Raw genomic sequence first — 21,769 nt, 5'->3', positions numbered from 1 at the left:
CACACAGCCAGCAGGCACCCCTGCCAGTGGAAACGGACCTCTTGTGGGGACCTCCACAATGTGCCTCACAACCTGCAGCCATCCCCAGCAAAGGATCATGTCACGCAGTTCCAAGAACAAAAACATCTAGGACATTCACCCTCTAACAGGAGTGTAAAATGAGTAATGCTCAAGAACAAATAAAGGAGGCCTGATTCTGAACTCCAGATAGAACACGGCTGTATCTCACCCTCCCTCGCCCAAGAGCTACTGGGGGAAGGAAGAGGGGCTGCCGATCAACGTAAGCACATGACGAAGGTAAGAGACTAAATAGTTATAGTTTATTCCACCGTCAAACTTCAGACAGCAAGAATCAGGCCAGCAGTCCACTGAGCATCCAAAGCCCTTCTAGGCTCAGTGGAATCACAAACTCCAGCTTCACATCACCGTCTGGTTTAAGTTTCTTCCTCTGAAAGACACAAAACGTTAGAAAAAGGAGCCATGTCACACTGGTGAAGTGCTTGTGATTTTCACCAGCTCCACTCGGAAGGTAAGCCTTTCGGATCATCATGGGGCTAAGGAATTCCCTTCAGTCACACCAGCTGGTGGTGAATGAAGCAGCAAAGAGGCAGCCTGGGGCCCATGTAACTAGCCCAAAGCATCTTTGCTCCTTCAGACCATGGGCTAACGATTCCATTGCCTTTCCCTCAATGCTTTTTCCTCACCCTAGCCTCTAAAAGGTCCCTCTCCCCTCCGGGCCCCTCATATGATTTCAAGGTGCTTGAAGCAGCGCCTGGCTCCAGAGTGAAAGCTGCTCCGAAGTATAGTCTCAGAGAACTCTCAGGAAGTTCCACATCAGGGCTCCAGAGAGAAGGGTGGCTATAGAGCTCGGTCCCTAGCTAGCTTCAGCTAAGTCTAGACTTCAGAAAGAGGCCTGCTACACACCTTCCTCCTCCTCCTCCTCCTCCTCTTCATCCTCATCGTCCTCATCGGAGCTGAACGTGCCGTCAGGCAGGCTGTAGACGCGGATGACCTGCTTGTTGGGGTCCTTGAGGATGAGGTACTTGCCCTCCTCCAGCTTCATGCAGATGTCGATGACGCAGCGCAGGATGCCCCAGGCGTTCTCCACGCTCAGGTTGATCTGGCTGGCAAACTCATTGGGCTTGAACTGCTGGGTGCCCAGGATGACGTGGCGCGAGGAATCTTTCACGTGGTACCGGGACACATAACTAGCAGGGGGGAGACGGGGCATTTGTGGTGGGGGCGGGCCCGCACAGAGGCACAGCAACACCTGGGACCAGGAGCAGTTCTTCCCAAGGGAAAGGGGAGAGGCGAGCCCAGCCCGCAGACCCCTCCTTGCAGCAGATGAATTCAGGACCCCCGGACCCGAATCTCACCCAAGCTTGAGATACTCTGATCCGGCCAGCAAAGCGCAGCACGTCCATCGGGCCAACTTGTAGCTGTTGTTCTTCAGCTCGGTGGCAATGACAGCCCCTCGCTGAGAGTCCAGCTTCTGACGCCAGTCGACGCCATTGCAGTGCTGCGGGAGGCAAGCCCGGCCCAGGAGTGAATGGGGGCCCCTACTGCCTGAGGCCTGGGACCTCCTCCAGCAGAGAGGGCACTCCTTTGTGGGCTTGCTTCGGAAGATGCGGAGTCCGTAGGTAAATCACAGGCAAGGCTGTCACCACGAAGGCGGCAAAGACACGGCCCCTCCGCGCACAGTGGGCACCCAGCCAACTGTAACTCCTCTGGTCTAGACCAGGACCGACGCGTGCCCAGTGACACAAGTGCCATATGAATAATGGCAGGGGCAAGTGCTGACTGTGTGCTGTGTGGGAAGGGAGGGCTCCCTGGAGGCAATGCAATGGCTCACCCAGGGGAGGGCACTGATGGAGGCTGGAGGTGGCGTGCTGGGAGAGGCAGAGGGAAAGACAGGCCGCAGGCCGGGTCAGCCCTGGGTGGGGGTGGAGGCTGCAGAGGGGAGGCCAGGGCCTGACCTTGCATATATACACGTGCAAACAAAGAGATCGTCTTCTCCCACCACCTCGTGCGTGGACGGGGGAACTTGGGACCCAGAGTGAAGTGACTGGTTGAAGGTGACATGGCAGAGTCTCAGATTGTCTTGGTTCATGGCAACCAGAGGCCAAAAAAACCCAACAGAGTTCCTTAAGTGGTTAGGCCCAAACCATTCAGGGGTAGTGTTTCAACAGATATGATTCCCTCAAAACCACTCTTGCGAGTTTGCCGTGGCGCTCCAAGAACCTCTCCACACAGCTGTGCTGCACGATGGGAGCAGTGTGCTGGACAGTTAGCTGGCACAGACTAAGCGAGGGGAGGGTAGGGTGGAGGACGGTGCTGAGGAGGTCAGTTAGGGGACCAGTAAATGCACAGTAACAGGCGTGATCAGCAGCGTCCTCCACTGGGGTGATGACAGCAGAACCGAGGGAGAAGATGGCCCACACCCGCCTGCACAACAGAAGAGTATGGAGGGGGGGACACGGGAGAGGGGGCAGGCTGGGGTGAGAGAGAGGAGGTGTTTCAGGGTGAGCCTAAGGGAGGAGAGAGACAGCTGACGCACAGGAGGGAAGAGGGAATTCAGCAGAAAAACAATGGGATGGGAGTCCAAGCAGCTCTGAGGAATCACTGTTAAGAGTTCAAGGTTGAGGCCTGCGGTAAGCACAATGCTAAGATGACCCCCGAAGGCTCCTACCCTCGTGTGGGTGGAACCCCTGCCGGTGAGGAAGCCACACCCATGGTTTCGCACCTTCTACGTGAAAAGCATTCTGCACATGTAATTAAGGTCCCTCAAGACAGGGAAACCACCTGGGTGGGCCTTACCTAAACATGAGTCTCTTACATCTGGGTGTAAACCAGACAGAGAGAAGTCAGAGACTGGAAGCACGAGAAGAATCTGCTGTGCCGTTGCTGATTTGAAGATGGAAGGGACCCTCGGGCAAGAGATGTGGGGGACCTCAAGAAGCCGAGAAGCCCCAGCTGACAGCTGGCATGAGAACGGGGGCGCTCAGCCCCACGATGGCAAGGAACTCTGAAATTCTACTAACTAGAATGAGCCTGGAAGTTTCTTCCAGAACCTTCACACTCATTTTAAGCCTTTAATTTGTTACGGAGCAAAAGAAAATGAATACACAAGTAACTGTGGTAAAAAAAAGCCGTGTAGGGGACTGACTTGAAAGAAGGCTCCACTGGAGCTCAAAAAGGAGGGGAGCCAGCAGAGAACAGAAGTGAAGGGAGTGAAGAGAAACGTGCGAGACCAGAGTCAGGTAGCAGCACAGAGCGCAGAGCCACACCGCGGCCACGGGAGGCCCAGTGGGAAGTCTGAGAAGAGCCACTGGCCCCAGACCTGAGGTTGCAGCAAGGCTTCTGGTGTACTCCTTCATCAGGCGACAGAGGCTAAGGACGCCTGGGGAGTGGGAACCCGCAGCGGTAAATGCTCTCCCCAAGGCTCTAACGAAGGCAGAGCAGAACGGCCCCCAGACTCCATCTCATTAGACCCCGTTCACTGGGCGCCTGAGCTGTCCTTCCCACAGAGGACCCTTTATTCGCTGCAGCGGCGCCCGGGAGCACTGCCCCCCGCAGCCGAGTCAGGCACAGAAGCCCGGGGCAGCTTCAGAGAGGGGAGCAGCCTAACACGCATGGAGCATCAGCATGAGAGGGAAGCAGAGGAAAGATGAAGGAAGCCCATTTCTTTCAAGAGGCCTCCTGAAGAGCCAAATCTTCGCTGATCTGAGAATCTCGGAGTTCAAGAAGGGAAGGAGTTGGAAGAAGAAATCAGAAGGTTGGAAAGAAGGTAGTGGCTGCTCTAAGTGAAAGAACAGATCAAAAAAAGAGCTCTGGGGCTTACAGGACACCTGCCAACCGAGATGATGAGAGATCAAAACCAGACGCCGGCAGAGAGCAGAAGCCCACGGGAGGGCAGAGGGGAACAGAGAGGGAGAAAGTCCTGTGAGAAGGTAGTTAAAGTTCTTAGGCCTTAAGCACGTTCTACACACACACGATCTCTTTCTCAATGAAGAACCAAGGGGAGGAGAAACTCAGAAGACAAAAAAATATATAAATAAATAAAATCTTGGTAGCCGTGTAAATGATGCATGGGGACTGAGACCGAGGCTCACCAAGGCTGGCCAGGGACAACATGGCCCACAGGAACCACGGACAGGGCGACCAAGGATGCCTCACCCTGGAATCCCACTCGTTGAGCGTTTTGATGTTGATGAAGGACACTTCCCCGTTGGCTCCGGTCATGACGCCATCGTGCTCACAACGGACAATAAGGTCAATGTCGTCTCCAAGCTTCCACCTGCGGTACCTGCAGTGAACACGGAGCTTGTTCGGTCACCGGAGACCCTGGCTTTCAGGGAGGCCGCCCCATCCAGGAGGCTGACATACCGGTAGGCGACAGAGGCGACTTCGTTCTTGTCCATGTCGTCCTCCACAAACGGGTTTGGGTTGGGGAAGTTGTATCTTTCCTTCCCCTGCCAACAGACAGAGGCGTCATGAGACAGAGAGCACTTTCGGCCGAGCCCATCGGCCAGACCCTGCGTTCGGCTTAGTTACAGCCCTGGCCGGCTCCCTCTAGCCCCTGGGGTGGGGGAAGGCTCTTTACCCTTCCCGACCTCGAGCACGAACCCCGACAGATCCCGAGTGCTTGCATGTGCCGCCGGTGTGCTTCATGTGTCTGAATTAACAGCCACGCCCCCCTCCCGGTTTCATTTTTCTAGAGCACGTGCCACCACTTGTTACAACATAGGTTTATTGAGTTTACTGTCTTTCCTCCATTAGAATGAAGCCTCCTAGGAGCAGGAACTTTGCTCACTGCTAGATCTCCAGCACCTGAACAGTATTATTTGTATCAAACACCGTACCTATCAAAGAGTTGAAGGAATCCCTACAACCTGTCTGGCCGAGACAAGTGTTCTTAGTACTCTAACCTCACGGAGAAGAAACGTACCGCACACCACAGAGCTCTGAAGGGGTGGCTCTAGGGTTCAGTCAGGCAGCCTGACCTCAAAGCCCCAGCGTGGAGCTCCTCTCTGACAGCCCTGCTTAGTCCCACAACCCCAGAGCCTACCAGAGAGCAGATGTTCCATAAACAGAGGTTGACAAACAGAAACTGGTGCCCAGAGGCTCTCACCGCCTCACCATTCTCAAGCACTGCTGGGAAAAGTTGTGGTTGATGTAGGTCGCTTCCATGGCCAAGTTGCGGGGCGAATTGAAGGAATTGCCTTCATCTTGAGGGGGCTCATTGGCGGTCTCACTCACCGTCAGGAGGTCTGCAAAAGCGGCAGCATGGTCACCCGCCCACGACTCCGAGCCATCGACAGTGTGCCTGGCACTGCAGGGAGGGGCGCGGGCCCATCCTTCAAAGAACCACCGTCTGCCAAGCCAGCTCTCCCAAGTGTGGGGCGCAGAGGGGAGGAAGCGGGGAGCGCAGTTGGGTAACTTCAGATCCCCTCTAATGTTAAATTCAAGCACATCAAGAAGTTAATTTAACATCTCTAATGTTAAATTAAGAAACTGATCCCCTTTCAATCTTTTTTTGGATTCCTCAAGAGAATGTCTGATTTTGTTAGCGTTTCAACAAACAGAAGGCCCTAAGCCTCAGGTATGGGATTATACCATTCGGTCTCACTGCTATTATGCTTTGGAGACCTGGTTTCCCTTGATGGCGTGTGTATACACGTTTGTGTGTATCAAACACGTGCAAACGTATTTTCCCTTTATAATTACACTTTAGTAAAGAAAATAAGGTGTTAATGAAAAATACGAAGTAAACGTCAAAGGTGGTATGGAGCATTGGCAGAAGTCAGCAAAGTGCCATCCAAAGGAGTAACATTTGGAAGCACAGTACTGGGGCCCCAGGAGGACTCAGGAAGCCGGCGCCTTGAGGAGGTCCTGCAGCAATAGGCCTTCCCTTCTCCAGGTCCCTGAGCAGGCTGGGAGGGTGCAGCCGCTGCTGTCAACGACTGCGGGCGAGACAGACCGTTTCCTGCCCATTCTCAAGAACCAGGGACTCGCTCCGAACCAACACAACACCCAACACCTTGGTGCTGCTCCCAGACAGGCTTCTTACCAAAGTCAGAGTTGTCCCTCTTGTCAAAGAAGAGCTTGGACCCGACTCTCTGCACAACGATGTCCCAGGAATACACGGAGCGGGTGCAGCTCATCAGCGTGGCCAGGATGGCATCAGTGGCAAACACGTTCCCCTGAGTTTTTGCCAGCTGCAGAGAGGACACAGAAAGACGGGAGGATACGCTTAGCTCTAACTGCCCATCTGCACGGAGGGCTCCGCAGGGAGCTCTCACGGCGTCCTGGACGTGTGCCTCTGGCTGTCTGAGGGTGAGTCCGCAGGCTTCTGCCGGCACACCCTGGCACACGAGGGCCGGCAGCTCTCCGACCACTCGCTACATTCCGGGATGGCACCTCGCGACACTCTCGTCCTCACCCCAGTGGCTGTGGTAAGCACATTGGACCCACTGCACAGAGGAGGAAAGAAGGCCTCGTTAGGTGGTGCCAGGAAGCACGGCGGAGCTGGGACTCGAGTCCAGCTCGGCGCAACACCAGCATTACGGTGGAGCCAGTCAGGTGCTCATATTCCCATCTAATCCTGACCTGTTCGGGAGCATCTTATCTAAAAAGGGGCTTCTGAGGTCCACATGATTCACGTGTATGCCCGCGTGCTGTTCCTTCTGCGGCCTCGGCCATAGAAGCCGGCAGCACTCGTCACGGGGGCCCACCTTTCGGATCACAGGGTCGTCTGTGGTGGTGACCGTGTGGAAGATGCGCTTGATGCTCCGCAGCGGCTTCTCACTCCTCGTGGTGATGCGGTCGAAAGCTTTATCATAGTACTCCAGGGCCCCACAACACTCTCTGCGGGGATAGCGGGGAAGACACGCAAAGGAAATGGGAAGGTCAGTTTTTTTTAAAAAAAAAAAAGCCATGGAGGGGCACCTGGGGGGCTCAGTCGGTTGAGCATCTGACTCCTGATTTCAGCTCAGGTCATGCTCTCAGGGTGGTGAGATCAGGCCCCGCATCAGGCTCTGCCTTTAGCAGGGAGTCAGAGTCTACTTGAGATTCTCTCCCTCTCCTTCTGCCCACCCCCCGCCCCACTTATGTGCTTTCTTTCTCCCTAATAAATAAATTTTAAAAAAAAAAAAAAAAAAAAAGAAAGAAAGAAAAAAAAACACCCATGGACTCTAAAGTCTTATCTAGAAATCCGATATATAAAAGAAGAGATGGTTTCCCTGACGTGAACAAGAAAGACAAGCAATCAGGTCCCTGTCACTAAGCGTGAACACAACCAATTGACTCAAACTCCCCATTTTAATGACAGGGAGACTGAGGCCAAGAGAGGGACACGGGTAGTTACAGAGGCATCCAGGTACGAAGATTTCTGGCCTGGCACTCTGGCCCCCACTGACTTACTTCATCTACTACTTGGGGTAAACAGCTCTTGGTAACGTCAGAAAAAGCTTTGCTTCTGATGAACTACTGTCTTTCTGCCGAAAGAGCTACACACCCTCCTCGTCCAGACATGAGCGCGTGCCGGAAGGTAGCCAAAGATGCCACTTACATGTCCTGGGGCTCTGATACTTCCAAGTAGCGCATCTTCATCAACTGAGGAAAGTCCATCTCCTCTTTCACCTCCCAGTCACTACGGACCTCCACCGAAGAGTCTCGGGGTTTCTGCAGTGCAAAACCAGTGGAGGGAAAAGAATTAGAGCCAGCACGTAACCTAAGCAGAAGGCAGATTAACAGTGTGAAGAGCTTTTAGTCAATAAATCTCTCTGGAACATCTACCACGCGCTGGCTGCTTTATAATAAGCATCCCTGACTCTTTGGAATTTACAATCTAGAAGAGGACTGAAGGAGTCAAGAGATCAAAAACAACCAGGAATTTTACTCCTAGGTGATGTCGGCACCCAGGGCACACCAGCTCTTTCATACGTATGTATTTTATAAAGGAGCTCTAGCAGCTTCTTTTATTTCTCACAGGATGTTAGCACAGCAAGCATCACATCCAGCAAAACCTAACTGCTGCCACCCGAGCCTGTCTCCTGCTTACACGCATCTTCCGTTCTCACAGCGTCCCCACAAGCACCTGCACACGAACGTTGTCGGCAGCATTTTTCCTAACAACAGCAAGTGGAAACCACCCAGACGTCCATGTCCCAGTGAACGGGTAACAAAATCTGGTATATCCATACAACAGATTCGGCAATAAGGAGGTACTGACGCACACAAGGCGGATGAGCCGTGAAAACATGCTCAGTGAAAGGAGCCAGACACAAAAGCCCACATGTTGTAGGAGTCCGCTTATATGAAACGTCTATAAGAGGCAAATCCAGAGACAGAAGAGACTGGTAGTAGTCAACTGGGGAGAGAGAACAAGGGCTGACTGCTGAAGGGCATGGGGTTCTTTTCAGAAGGAGGAGAATGTTCTGGAACGCAGGCCCGTATCCGTGAATGTACCAAGAACCACTGAACTGTACACTTTAAATAGGTGTGTTGTATAATTTGTGAATTTTATTTCAATAAAGCGCTTATAAAACCAAATAAACAAGCAACACTGAATTTCTAGAAAGAACTCTGGCATGGATACACTACCTGTGACTTTTGGTCCCACTTCTGCCTCACTCCGAATTGTTTCTGAAACTTTTTCTGCAGTCGTATGCGCTCTCTAGAAAGACAAGAAGATTGTGCTTTTGGCGCAGATCCTTAAGTCCGTGGCTTTTCGAAAGGCGGAAGCTGCCATCCTCTTCTGTTAAACCGCAACATCACCACTGACTTCTCAGAACTAAGAAACCAGGGGCTTTGTGAAAAAGAGCAGACCAAGAGTGCACATTCAGGTGCTTCAAGAGGCACAATGCCCCCCAACACCGACCAGGTGGGTTTCACTCCCCCTCCAGAGGCCAGTGGCAGCCCCAGCCTGGGCAGGGCGGCTGCTGCCCGACGCAGCCCCCAGGGCCCCGTGGGAAGGAGGCCCCGGCAGAACCAAGCCAAGGGAAGCCCCAGGGCTCTTCTTATCTGCCCTTGTTTCCTGCCAGTGCACGGCCACTGCCAAGTACCTTGCAATCTGCCAGTGGTGGCCCTCAGAGAATGAGGGCAGGCTCAAACAGTGGCTTCACTGGCATCTGGAAGGTTTTCGTTTTTGTTTGTAATGCTGGGGAAGACAACCGTCCCCCTGCTCTGGCCCAGTGATTTCAGAGTACGCTCAGTCCTGGAAGAGTAACTCGTTCCAGGAAGACAGGAGACCTCACCTCTCTTTCTGCTTGGCACTCTTAGGCAGGGTCTGCAGGTTGAATTGCAACATGTTCCGTCGATCTTTGTCTCTACGGAGGTTCCGCTGAGAATTAAGAAAAAACACCCGTGTTAAAATCCTGGGGATCTGACGGACAACAGGCAGAGCTTAATGGGAGGTCTTTACTTGGAATTCGCGTAGACATACGTTCACACACTTTTTTATTGAAGCAGGTTTACGGGCTCTTATTAGAGGTGCAGTTTGCCTCTTTATGTAGTAAGGTGCAGGCTGACTGGACCATCTACTTAATAAAGCCTGCACACAGCAATTAAATGAGCCAATAGGCACCTTTTTACCTGACACAAACACCCCCACTTGGCACAGAGACATGATGTCCTAGCCTACCACAAAAACCTAAACTATTTAAAGGCATCTCTGGACCCAGTAAAGTTTACTTTAGCAAAATGTTTCACTAGTCAGCTACTTGGAAGTCACTGGAAGACCTATGAAAATGAACTTTCTTCAGTACACACAAGGTAGCATTTTTAGCAAGTGGCAGCCAATGGTAACGGCCCCAAGATGGTCAGATTGCTGGCTCTTGGCCTACCTGTGCGAATCGCATCCGATTCCGCTGGTAGGCAGTCTTCTGTGTGCGCGCTGTGTCCACCAGCTGGAAACTAGTTTCGTCCTCCTCGTGGAAATAAGCATACTGACTTCCACCTCCGAACTGAGAGGAGTACTTATCTGCAGGCAAAGGCAGTGGGGTGTAACAGCTACTACCTACAGACTTTACACACGTGCTGGTCTAAAGCCCTGCTATTTAAAGGGTGTTCTCTGGACCCTTAGCAGAAGTACACGCTGACGGACTCATCCCAGACCCCTTAAATCAGAATCAGCATTTTAAGAAAATCCCCAGATGATTCATGTGCACATTCAAGTTCAAATGGCTCTGATCTAAAGAACTTTCTAAGTCAAGACATCTTGAGTCTGAGGACCTCAAGCCCATTTCACACCCTGCCTTATTCTGTAAGAATAGGAGTTAAGATTTACTCTCCCAGAAAGGGCAAACACGGGACACGCATTATGCAAATGCGTAATCATCTGGTACCCAAGGCAGACATGTCTAATGGGTTATGATATACTTTACTGCTGGCCTCAGCCTCAGATTTTTTTTTAAGATTTTATTTATTTGTCAGAGCGAGAGAGCGAGCCCAAGCAGGGGGAGTGGCAGGCAGAGGGAGAAGCAGACTCCCCACTGAGCAAGGAGCCCAATGTGGGACCTGATCCCAGGACCCTGGGATTATGGCCTGAGCTGAAGACAGACGCCTGACTGACTGAGCCACCCAGGCGTCCAGCCTAAGATAATCTTAACTTAGTATTCCAAGGAGTCGCTTCTAACAATCTCAACTGGCACAGAAAAAAAAACCCAACCCATTTACTTTATCAAGATCTTAAAATCTGGGGTCGTAAATCTGGAGTCCACTGATTTGGCTTCCCAGGTTCAGTAGATCCCAGGTACTGGAGTGTGCAAAGTGGGAATGAGTTCAACGGATCTATGAAAAGGTTCGTGGCTCCCTAAAAGTGGGAGGGAAAGAAATCCCACTATAACAGACTAAACCTATTTAACAAGCAGTCTAAGTTTTGAGGCCATAAAAAAGAAAAAAACCACAAAACTGTCTACAGTTCAGACTATGCCCCTAAAAACTATGAATTATCATCATCATTTTGTTCCTGTTCTAGAATGCTTTTGGTTGGAGGTTACTAGAAAAAGTAACAATCCTCCCAAGGCCCTGGTCTGGGCAGTCAGCTGAACACTTACTCGTGTACCTCTTATCTTGGTATGTGGCACCCGTCCAGTCTGCAACCTGTGAGAGCAACAAGAGGAGAAAGAGAACACACAGGTCAGTCAGACACGTTTCTGCTGACCCAGAAACCCCCGTAAGTGAAGACGCGGTCTGGGGAAAATGTAAGAAGGACTGGCTCACAAGGCCTTTGTAAGTGCCCAGCTCTCCTAGGACTAATGGAAGTACCCAGACGTTATAGCCTTCCCCGGCTGGTGTCCCTATAAGGAACACAGGAGTTACGTTTTTGAGAGAATAAACTTGGAATGAACTAATGGAGGGTAGCAGCCACAGTTTAAAAGATTCACTCTCACCAACAGGCAAGTACCTTTCCTAGCCGATCTCCTTTGCTAAACGGCTGGTAGGGCATATCCCGAAACTGCTCGGGCACCGCACAGGGACCCCAGCCTGAGGGGTTGTCCTGGATCACGGGGGTCATGAACTTTGCCATCTTCTAAAACCTTAAAAACACAAATAATGTGAGTAGCTTCATGAAGAAAGGCCTCCGAGTACAAACAGCCTTCCACTGAGATAAGACATAATAATGATAAAATTCAAAAGGCAACACACAAAATGGAACACTCAACTGTTGAGCTCCTACTAAATCTGTTTCCTCGTAGATAATATTGTGAATACTTGAAACTTGGAAGACCACTAACAAAACTGATTTACCGTATTGCACTGATTCTGTGACACCCACTTTTCTCACTATAACATCTTTGAAATGAGGCTGCACCTTATGCTTGATTGGCTGTCTTATCTTAATTGGCAGTCCGTCTTTCTTAGTGCTACATAACATAGTGTGCTTCTTAAACTCAGTGGTATCTCAGGTTTGATAGAATGAAACCTTTTCTTAAGTGTAATAACCATGTTCTAGTTCTCAAAAACACCTTCACCAAGGCATACAATTTGTAGCTTCCCCAAGTTTCAGTCTTTTCATCTGTAAAATGAGTAAGACCCTTAAATTCATAGCACAAGATCATTGCAAGATTTGGTAGTTACACATATGAAAATGCTTCCATTGTAGGATGCCACACAATTACAACTGGGACTTGCAAAAAATGCATTTATACACGGGGTGCTGAGAAAAAAAAAGGAGCCCATAAGTATAGTCTGATGTTTAACTTTTCTTTCTTGTTCTTCCGATTTTCTGTCATCAATGCAAATCCTTATGCAGAACAAGTGGACACAGAGCCAAGCAAACCTGTCAGAAAGCTGAGGTTACCATAAACATTAGGCCGTAAAAGTGGCCATATGTCACATGTTTGTAAATATTATTAGTACCAGGTGTTGGTTTTAGGTGTTTTCCCTGCATAAACTCAGTGAATGTCTCCAACAATCCTGAGGTAGCTTCTAGTATCATCCCCACTTTTCAGATCAGAAAATTGAAGCACAGAGAACCTAAGAAATTGTTCAAATTTGCAACACTAGTTAATGAAAAAATCTGAACCAAAGCAGTCTGGCTGGAATCCATATTCTGTGAAATGCTCAAGCAGATCTTTGCCTGACAGTTCCTATCAAAAACCTATGCACTTATCATTCATCGTAATCCTCAGGTGAGTTCCCAGAGGAAAATTCATTGCACAAATATTTCTGGAGCCTGAAGAGTAATCAAAGCGCACCAGCAGAGTGATCGTGGGAAGTTCTTCTCAGTGTCCCATGACGGGGAAGAGATTCAAGCTTCCTACAGAAGTGACACCAGGGTGACAGCAAGAGGGAACGCACCCGAGAGCTTCATCCTCCGACTCTAAACTTAAGCTATACTACAGGAAGAGGACTGAGACAAGGAGTGGCAGCTTCAAGACAACTCTCGTTAAAATGAGTATTTACAGCGTGTCAGACATTGGGCTGAATAAGTTAACAGCACTAACTCCCCCACACCCCCATTTTAGAGATTAAAAATTTGCAACTCGGCCAATTAAGCTGTTGATCTGCCCACTGTTTCAACAGAGAGTTGATTTCCAGGGCTGTCTGCCTTAAGTCCAGCACTCTTCCCCTTATGTTATAGCTCGGCACCAGCCCGAAAACAAATGGGGTTGTAGACCGTACCTCATAACCCAGTAACAATATTTCAAAACGTGTAAAAAAAAAAAAAAAATCTAGTCGTTCTGCCACAGTTCAAAAAGGAAACAGACCCAAGGCTTGGCATGCACTTCTCCAGCGGGTGGGAGGACGTCCCCTGGCTTCCACAGACGTAAAGTAAGAATGAGCAGAATGGAACCAGAAGCCGAAACAGCCTGTCAGTTGCATCGGAGTGACAGCTGTACCGGCGACAGGCGCAGGGTGGGGCACTCAGAAGGGGCCCTGTGGCTGGCGGGGCACGGTGTTGTGTAGGTCATCGCGGCCACTACAGACCGGATGCCCTCAGTTCCGGAGAAGAGAGAGTTCCAGATCAGAGATCAAACCTATGCTACCATAGCCCTCCATTCCACACCTCTGGACTGTGAACTCCTCAGGCCAGGGTCGAACGCTGCTCAGTTTGGAACGCCCCAATACCTCCTTCACAGAAACTCTGGAAGCCTCTGACCACTTTGAAGTCCCTGAGACCCAACGGGGTTAAGAGATACTATCAAAGTCGCTCAGCCCGCGGCCGCAAAGCGGAGCCTAAGGCCAGGGGACCTCACCCACAAGGCCGTGACCCGCAGCCCTAAGAGTATCGGGCCTGGGGTCCTCGAAGGCGGATTCCTGCCCCGCCCAGCGAAGGGGCAGAGACGGCCGGAGCCGTACGGGAGGTCTCTTCCGGGAGGCCTCCGAAGGCCGGGCCCAGCCCAAGCCGGCTCCAGAGATCCACGGAACCCTACGGAACATTCCACTCACCTGTAAAGGCCTCTGCCGGGCCCGGATGGCGATAGATGGTCCGAGCCGGAGACCGCGCACCTGGTTGCCCTCCGAGGAACAGGGAAAAAGAGAGAAAGATGCGCACGCACCGGCCGGCGCCGTAAACACAATCGGCGCTGTCGTAAACTGCCCTCTAGCTTCCTCCGGAATCAACGGCAGAACGCACGAGTCGTAAAGCGACGGCACACCCGGAAATTCGTCACTGATCTTTGCGAGATGTCTTCGTGGTCTCCAAGGAGCCAAAACGCCGGAGGTGTGTTTACAGTTACGTCACGGGCGCATCCGGCGACGCCCCCAGAGGGCGTCCCGAATTTTTGAAACGTGGCGGCGGTGCATTTGAAGCTGGAGGCGGGGAGTGGTGATGGTCTGTGTCCCGTAGCGCTTCACGGAAGCTTCGGCCCCTCTGTATCGCAGAGTGACCGCCTTCTCTGGCCAATCGTGTGGCTCGGGTCTCACAGCTGGGGGCCAGTTGACGGTCCGGGGCCGAGTTTACGGTTACCATCCCTCCCCCCCTCCCCGCCCCTTCTTTTAGTTTCGGAAACTGAGGCCCAGAGGGCTAAGGTATCCTAAGTAGCAACGATCGCTAGTGTAGGGGGTAGCCGCCAGGATTCCAACCACATTTACACGGTTCTCAAGCTTTGTCGTACGACGAAGATTTCTGGAGCGCTAATGTGTAGAATGGAGACTCCGGGTCTCACTTCCATTGACTGTTACTCAGCTACGTCTAACCTGGAGGGCTGGAAATCTGCGTGTTAGCGATTGTGATTCTGAAGTGGCGACTCAGGAACCACTTTGCTGCAAAGGACAACGCTGCTGTCCTTTCTGCAACTATTGGCCTCTGGAATTTGTCCTGGAATTATATTCGGGGATTTCAAAACATTGAAAGAGAATCTGAGGATGTGTTTTTATTCAAACTTCAGGTTCTTTTCTATCTGGTCTGCTAGGATTCCTTATCAGTCTCCCAGCGTGACTCCTTTATTGGAAAATAAATCTGTTAGATCTGATATCTGCTCGGCTCTGCCACTTGCTAACTGTGTAAGCTTCACATCTCCGGGTCTCAGTTTCCTTATCTGTAAATTGGAGACGATAAATAATTGAGCACTATGAGGGTAAAAATAAATTCATGTGAAAATAGTAATTCCACTTATAAGTTGTGTGAACTTGGACAGGTTTTTTGATCTCTCAAGCTGCTTACTCATCTGTGACATGAAAATATTAATGGGGGGGGCACCCTAGGGGGTAGGGGGTGTTTCAGCGGTTAGGCGTCTGCCTTCAGCTCAGGTCATGATCTCGGGGGCCTGGGATGGAGCCTTGTGGGCTCCCTGATGCTCAGTGGGGAATCTGCTCACTCTCCCTCTGTAGCTGCCCCTGCTTGTGCTCTCTCTCTTTGTCAAATTCATAAATAAAATCTTTATTTAGAAAAAAAAATGTTAATAGGTGCATTTGTTTCCATAAATTTTCTCCCAACCTGCTCATGTTCCCAGTTTTCCTAATTTTTGCTGATGGCATCCAGTTAATGGTGCTCGGTGCAAAGCCTTGTAGTTAATCATCGATACTTCCTTTTCCCTTTCCCACCACATTCCCACATTCAATCATTTACCCAATGTTCTTTGCTCTACTTTCAAAATATGTCTTTTTTTTAAAAAAAGATTTTATTTATCAGAGAGAGAGCCAAGCCGAAGGCAGGCGCTTAACCAACTGAGCCACCCAGGCATCCCAACTTTCCAAAATACACCTTGAATGCTACCACTTTCCCCCACCATATCCAGCCTCTTGCTTGGACTCCCCAGTGTCCACTCTTGCTCCTCTATGGTTCCTTTTCCAATGGAACCCAAAGCAATCTGTTCACAGTCTTCTGGCAGCTTCCTATTACGTGCTTAGAGTGAAACATGAATGTCTTCCTGTGGCCTGTCTGGTTCCTGACTACCTTTCAACTTTATATCCTGCCTTTTTTTTTTTTTTTTTTAAATTTGTTTAGAGAGAGAGTGAGCACAGCAGGGGTGGGGGTAGAGGGAGAGAGAATCTCAAGCAGACTCCCCACTGAGTGTGGAGCCCCACACGGGGCTCGATCTCACGACCACAAGATCACAACCTGAGCTGAAATCAAGAGTCAGATGCTTAACCATCTACACAACCCCGGCACCCCTGTATCCTGCCTTTCTCTACTCACTCTGCTGTAGCTACCATGATCTTTTTTCTATGCCTCAAGTACATCAACTTCATATCTAGCTCAGCAGGGCCTCTGCACTTGCTGTGCCTTCTGCATGGAACACTCTTTCCCAGATTGAACCATGGCTGGCTTGGTCTCATCATTTGCACCTCTGTTCCAAGAGTTATCTCCTCCGTGAGATCTCTGACCACCATTCCTAAAAAGGCTGCTACTCCCTGCATCCCTCCTCGCCCCCTTACCCTGCTTCGTATTCTTCATAGTTCTCATCATGCTCTGAAATATTTTTCTGTTTCCTTGTTTAGGTTCTGTCTCTGCCTCTAGAGTATAAACTCCATAAGAGTAGAGGCTTTGTCTGTCTCACCTAGAGCAGTGCCAGTAATACATATTTATTGAATTGTTGAATGAAGGCATAGGGGTTTTAAGAGAATTGAATGAGAAAATAAATTTAGCACATTACCCTGGGCACATAAATAAGCTCTCGATTAACGTTAGTGTAATTAAGATCAATATCAATTGTAACGTGTTCCAAAATGTAAGGGGAGATGTATTTTTGCTCAATTGCTTAGATCATGTCTTTTTTCTTTTCTTCTTCTTCTTCTTCTTTTTTTTTTTGCTGTGGGTTCACAGGCCATCTGCTGCTGTCTCTCCCTTGTGTCAGAGTTTAATCATCTTTCCCATATTTTGGCCCAGACATCTCCCCAGATGGAGAAGGATTTGGAGTGTCCTGTCTCATTCTCAGTAGTGAGTCTCTGGCCTTGGGTGGGAGATCTTGCCTTTGTTCCTCCCCTCAACCGACACCCCTGCTGCCTCTCTCTCTGTCTATCCCCCTGTCTACATGCAGCTGGGATGACCCTCCTTTACATTAAATCAGAGTGCGCCCGATCTCCCGTCCTCCCACCTCAAAACAGTTTAGCAGCTCACCTCCAGCCTGGGGATAAAATCCTGCACTCTGTTCTGTGGCCTGCAAATTTCGAAATGGCAGCTTCTCACTGGCAGGATTCTCTTTCTGGGTCCTACCCAGGTTCATTACTGCCCGGAGACCTCTTTACCTGCTGTCCACTGGTGCCCCGAATGCATCTCCCCTAGATCTTCACGCACTCGTGTTTTCATCAAACAAACCTTTCCTGACCACCCCTCTGAGGAGCCTCACGCCCTTTACTTTCTCCCTACCAGGGGCCTGGCGCTCCTTTGGGGATTTACATGAACTCATTTAATTTTCACTACAGCTGTGTGAGGTCGAGCCCTACTAGTCTTCCCATTTTCCAGATGGAGATATGGAGGAGTGCTCTAGGCTGAGCAGTGCAGAGAAGCTGGGGTCTCGAACTCAGGATGCCACCCAGCTCCTGCTTCTTTTGCTTCTCTGTTGGCGTTTTACTGGATGACTAACATTTGTCTTGTAAAAAATTATTTGTTTGATTTTTTTTATCTCCTTAGGAGAAATGGAAGCCTCAGGAGAGGTGGGATCTTACATAGCTTGTCCACTGTTGGATTGCCAGCACCTAGAATTAGCACACAGTCGGTGCTTGGAAAATGTTTGTTGGGCGCGTGAGGACCTCTGCGGACAGGTCCTTTTTCTGTGTGTCCGCAGCACTTGGTGGAGCCCTCCGTTGCTGTGTCTGTCTCTGGTACCAGTGTCCCCCACCTCTGGTACTCCAGACCCTGCGTTCCTCTACCATGTGGCTGCATTGTTTCATGAGGAGACCTCATGGCCCTGCACAGGACCTGGCACACAGAGCGTGCCCAGGAAATGCTTAATGAATCCAGGGCCTCTGGATCCTGCTTTCAGAGGCTGTAAAATAAAAACCTTAACATTCTTGCCAGAAAAATGCAGGTTTGAGGGCAGATCCCCATTTCTGAAAAGATTTCACAGCATCTTCCCACTTTGGAGAGGCACAAACACTGCCTTTGGGTGATTGAGTGACCAATTTTTTCATTATTACCAACAATGGCTAACAGTAGCATCACAATTTAGAAGTGACAAGGTCCCTGATTTCATCTGAAGCTCATAGCGACCATATTTTAATACCAATTTTACAGTTGGTAGAATGAGGCTCAGAGAGGTACCGTCACTAACACGAGGTCACACAGCCAGTGAGAGGCAAAGCTGGGATTTTATTTCCTCATTCCACAGACACATTGTGGAGCACCTTCCATGTGCCTGGTATAGGCTAGGTGTGGGATGCAACAGGGAGCAGAGTGGGTGAGGGTCTTGCCCTCAAGGAGGGTACTTTTAAGTGGGGGAAGGTAGACACTGGGCAGGCGTATAGAGATGTGACAAGGAGGTAACGATGCTTCACCAGGGCTCTGTCTTAGAGAATGGTCTGGGTGCCGCACTTATAAGGGCAGGGTTCAAGGAGGCCCCTCTGGGGAGGTGACATTTGAGTAGAGACTGGAGGGTAAGAGGGAGCGAGCAGGGAAGAGCCTGGGAGCCGCTTACATCTGCTTGGATGTGCCCAGTCCTGGGAGCTCATTCTCTGATGCCACTCTACCCTCTATGGATTTCTTTTTGGTCAATATTTCTGGTTCCTTTGTCTATTTCTTAGTGTCACCTCAAGTGCCACTTGGGCCTCATTTCCCCACGCCTTCCACTTTGTCAGAATTCTAACAAAATGGCCACTTCTGGAATTACTTTTCTCCCCTCCTCTGGGATCTCTGATTCCTGCTTGGTTTCTCCCCTCCTTTTTGGGGACTTCTTAACGTCCTTCTCTACACCCGCCCCTCCCCACATGAACACATTCTTTCTCCTCTAACCTCTCTGGCACCATCCAGGCACCATCATCTTCGTGGAGCCTGCTCAGTGCCAGGGCGAATGAGCTCCTTTTCAGCTGCTGGCTTGGGCATCTTCATTGAGCTTGATTGGCCCACATTCTTTCCAGTGGCTGCATTCTGCCATTCCTTATTCCTCAGGGTCTCCCCAAAGGCTATTGTCTCTCCTTAGAAGGCATCTCTGTTCCTTGACGAGTTTTCAGCTCTTGGTCAAATGTCACTTCTTTGGGGACACCTTCCTTCCTGCTCCCTGTGCTTCTCCTTCTGAACGCTTGTGGCAATGGTAATTAGATGATTATGTGTGTACCTATTTGATCTGCGTGTCTGTTCCATCACATGGAGCACCCTGAGAGGGTGGGAATAGGGCTTGTATTCCCAGTTGCTAGAACAGTGCTTGACATAAAGTAGGTGCCCAATAAGTATTGGTTGACTGACTAAGTCAATGGATTAGAGGATCAAAATCATTCATTCAATGGGTGTCACTAAGAGCCACCCCTTTGCAGCAGGACCCTGTGTATATAACGATTGATAGTGAGATTCTTGTCTTCAAATAGCTCCCAGTCTAGCCGAGTCAGTGACTGCAAAGCAATTTCTAAACTGAAAAAGGGAGAGCCATAGGTGACTGCCGGGCCCTCCATATACATCCCCTCCTGTCGTGTCTAGAAATGAGAGGCACCATTATTCCTGTTTTCTGACCAGCCTCTTGTGCTATTCTGTCCTGGCCTGTCCCTGCCAGATAAGGCAAAGGCATTTTCTAATAGGAACCTCCAATATCTTCAACAGGGAAGTAGCATTTTTGAGTGCTTACTATATGCCAGACGATGCGTTCGTGCTTTATATCATTAATCATCTCTTTGATTCTTTCTGAGAGTTCTCTGAGACAGGCATCAACGCTCCCATTAAAGTGGGTGGGGAGAAGGCTCAGGCCAATTGGGTCCTTGGTCCAGTGAGTAACAGCTGAGCCAGGATTTGAGAGCAGTTTTGTGGATTCAATATCTTCCATTCCTTACAGGGTGGTGGGGAAGGCCTTTCCTGAGATTTGGAAGGTTCTCTTTCTCACTCCCCTCCTCTGTCTCTTGCCTCTGCTATCTCTAATTTACTCAGACCCTTCCTATCCTGAATATCGGTGGCAGCTCCAGAATTTCCCCGTGGGAGGGGCTCAGTGACAGGAATCTGGTGAAAAGGGGAGGCCCTGGGCTTGTCTTGAAGCTGTGTTGCATGGCAGATGCCCCGTTTTCCCTGAGGCCCATTTACTGGGGGAAGGCCCTCTGGAGCTTTTGAGGGGGCTGCTCCTGAAGACATCCCTTGGTAAAACTGATGAGCATCCAGACAGAACAAAATGGGGAGACAGGGAAGGGACGAGAAAGCAAGCATATTCCTTGAAGGCTGCCTACACATGAGGCATCTCGTGTATTTTGATTATTCTAGACTGTGAGGCAAAGAGTTGTCAGGATCTGTGGTGTCCTTGAAAACTTGACCATATAATTTGCCATCCATGTTGGGGCCCTTTTGGGAGACAAAGGGGTCACTATCAAAAATTATACCAGATGGGGCGCCTGGGTGGCTCAGTTGGTTAAGCGACTGCCTTCGGCTCAGGTCACGATCCTGGAGTCCCGGGATCGAGTCCCGCATCGGGCTCCCTGCTCGGCAGGGAGTCTGCTTCTCCCTCTGACCTTCCTCCCTCTCATGCTCTCTGTCTCTCATTCTCTCTGTCAAATAAATAAATAAAATCTTTAAAAAAAAAAAATTATACCAGATGGAGTGCCTGGGTGGCTCAGTCGGTTAAGTGTCTGCCTTCGGCTCAGGTCATGATCCCAGCGTCCTGGGATCGTGCCCCGTTCTGGGCTCCCTGCTCAGTGGGGAGCCTGCTTCTCCCTCTCCCTTTATTCCTTCCCCCCCCCTCATGTTCTCTGTCTCTCAAATGAATAAATAAAATCTTTTTAAAAACGTGAAAAAAATTATACCAGACAAAAGGTATAAATTGGGATGGTTCCATGCAAACTGGGAGTTTGGTCACCCTAGGCAGGAGGGAAATAAAATTGCCCTCTGTTCTGGTTATCTACTGCTGTGTAACACATCCCTCCAAAATGTGGCAGCTTAAAACAATAATAATCCTTTTATCATCTCTGTTGGTTTCTGTGGGTCAGGAATTTGGGAAGGGTTGGCTGGTTCTAGCCTGGGGTCTCCCAGGCTATATTAGTTGGATGTGGGTGGAGCTGGAGTAGTTGGGGGCTGGCTAGCCCCTTCTCTTTCTCTCTGTCTCTGTTTAGTCTCGGAGTCTCACCATGTGGGGAGTCCACAGAGAGAGCTGGGCTTTCTCACAATGTGGCGGCCTCAGGGCAGTCAGACTACACACGTGGGGGCTGAAGATTTCCAGAACAAGTATTCTGGCTAGGAAGCTGAAAGCTGTGTGGCCTTCTACAACCTAGTCTCAGAAGCCCACCCCTTCTGTTGGTTGCCAGCGAGCCACAGGCCTGCCTGTCAATAGGCACAGGTTCTGGAAGAGTCTGTGGAGTGAGAAGTGTTTTCATGACCATTTTAGGAGCTTCAAATCTGCCACGGATGTAAACTGGCCTTTTTCTTTTTTCTTTTTTCTTGTCTTGTCTTTCCTTTCCTCTCCTTTCCTTTTCTTTTTGTGAGATTTATTTGTTTTGAGAGAGCGAGCGAGCAAGTGCTCAGTGAGGAGGGGCAGAGGGAGAGGGAGAGTCCCAAGCAGGCTTTACACTGAGCGCAGAGCCCAACATGGGGCACGACGATCCCATGACCCTGAGATCACAACCCAAGCCGAAACCAAGAGTCAAACCCTCAACCTACTGTACCACCCAGGCACCCCAAACTGGCCTTTTCTAAAAGTCATCAATTGGTTGCCAGCAAACGTGTGACTTAAGAGTTTCCGAGGGAATCTGGCTGGGAGGA

At 50.1% G+C, this 21,769-nt stretch overlaps 1 protein-coding gene across 1 annotated transcript; it reads right to left on the bottom strand.

Annotated features, from left to right (window-relative positions):
* Positions 1 to 298: 298 nt before the first annotated feature.
* On the bottom strand, positions 299 to 14,142 carry EIF3D (eukaryotic translation initiation factor 3 subunit D). Its single transcript, XM_021687399.2, has 15 exons — positions 13,897 to 14,142; positions 11,408 to 11,540; positions 11,058 to 11,103; positions 9,846 to 9,982; positions 9,258 to 9,343; positions 8,605 to 8,677; positions 7,571 to 7,683; positions 6,735 to 6,867; positions 6,071 to 6,218; positions 5,140 to 5,270; positions 4,387 to 4,472; positions 4,177 to 4,306; positions 1,377 to 1,519; positions 925 to 1,208; positions 299 to 448 (listed from the first exon to the last, which is right to left on the bottom strand). Exons 2-15 carry the CDS (start codon positions 11,528 to 11,530, stop codon positions 435 to 437), a joined length of 1,647 nt encoding a protein of 548 aa, XP_021543074.1. The 5' UTR covers positions 11,531 to 11,540; positions 13,897 to 14,142; the 3' UTR covers positions 299 to 434.
* Between the last annotated feature and the right edge of the window lie 7,627 nt (positions 14,143 to 21,769).

The sequence above is a fragment of the Neomonachus schauinslandi genome, chromosome 5, assembly GCF_002201575.2.
Source record: "Neomonachus schauinslandi chromosome 5, ASM220157v2, whole genome shotgun sequence".
Classification (NCBI taxonomy): Eukaryota; Metazoa; Chordata; class Mammalia; order Carnivora; family Phocidae; genus Neomonachus; species Neomonachus schauinslandi.
The sequence above is the reverse complement of the archived record's forward strand: the minus strand, read 5'-3'. Positions and strand labels throughout refer to the sequence as shown.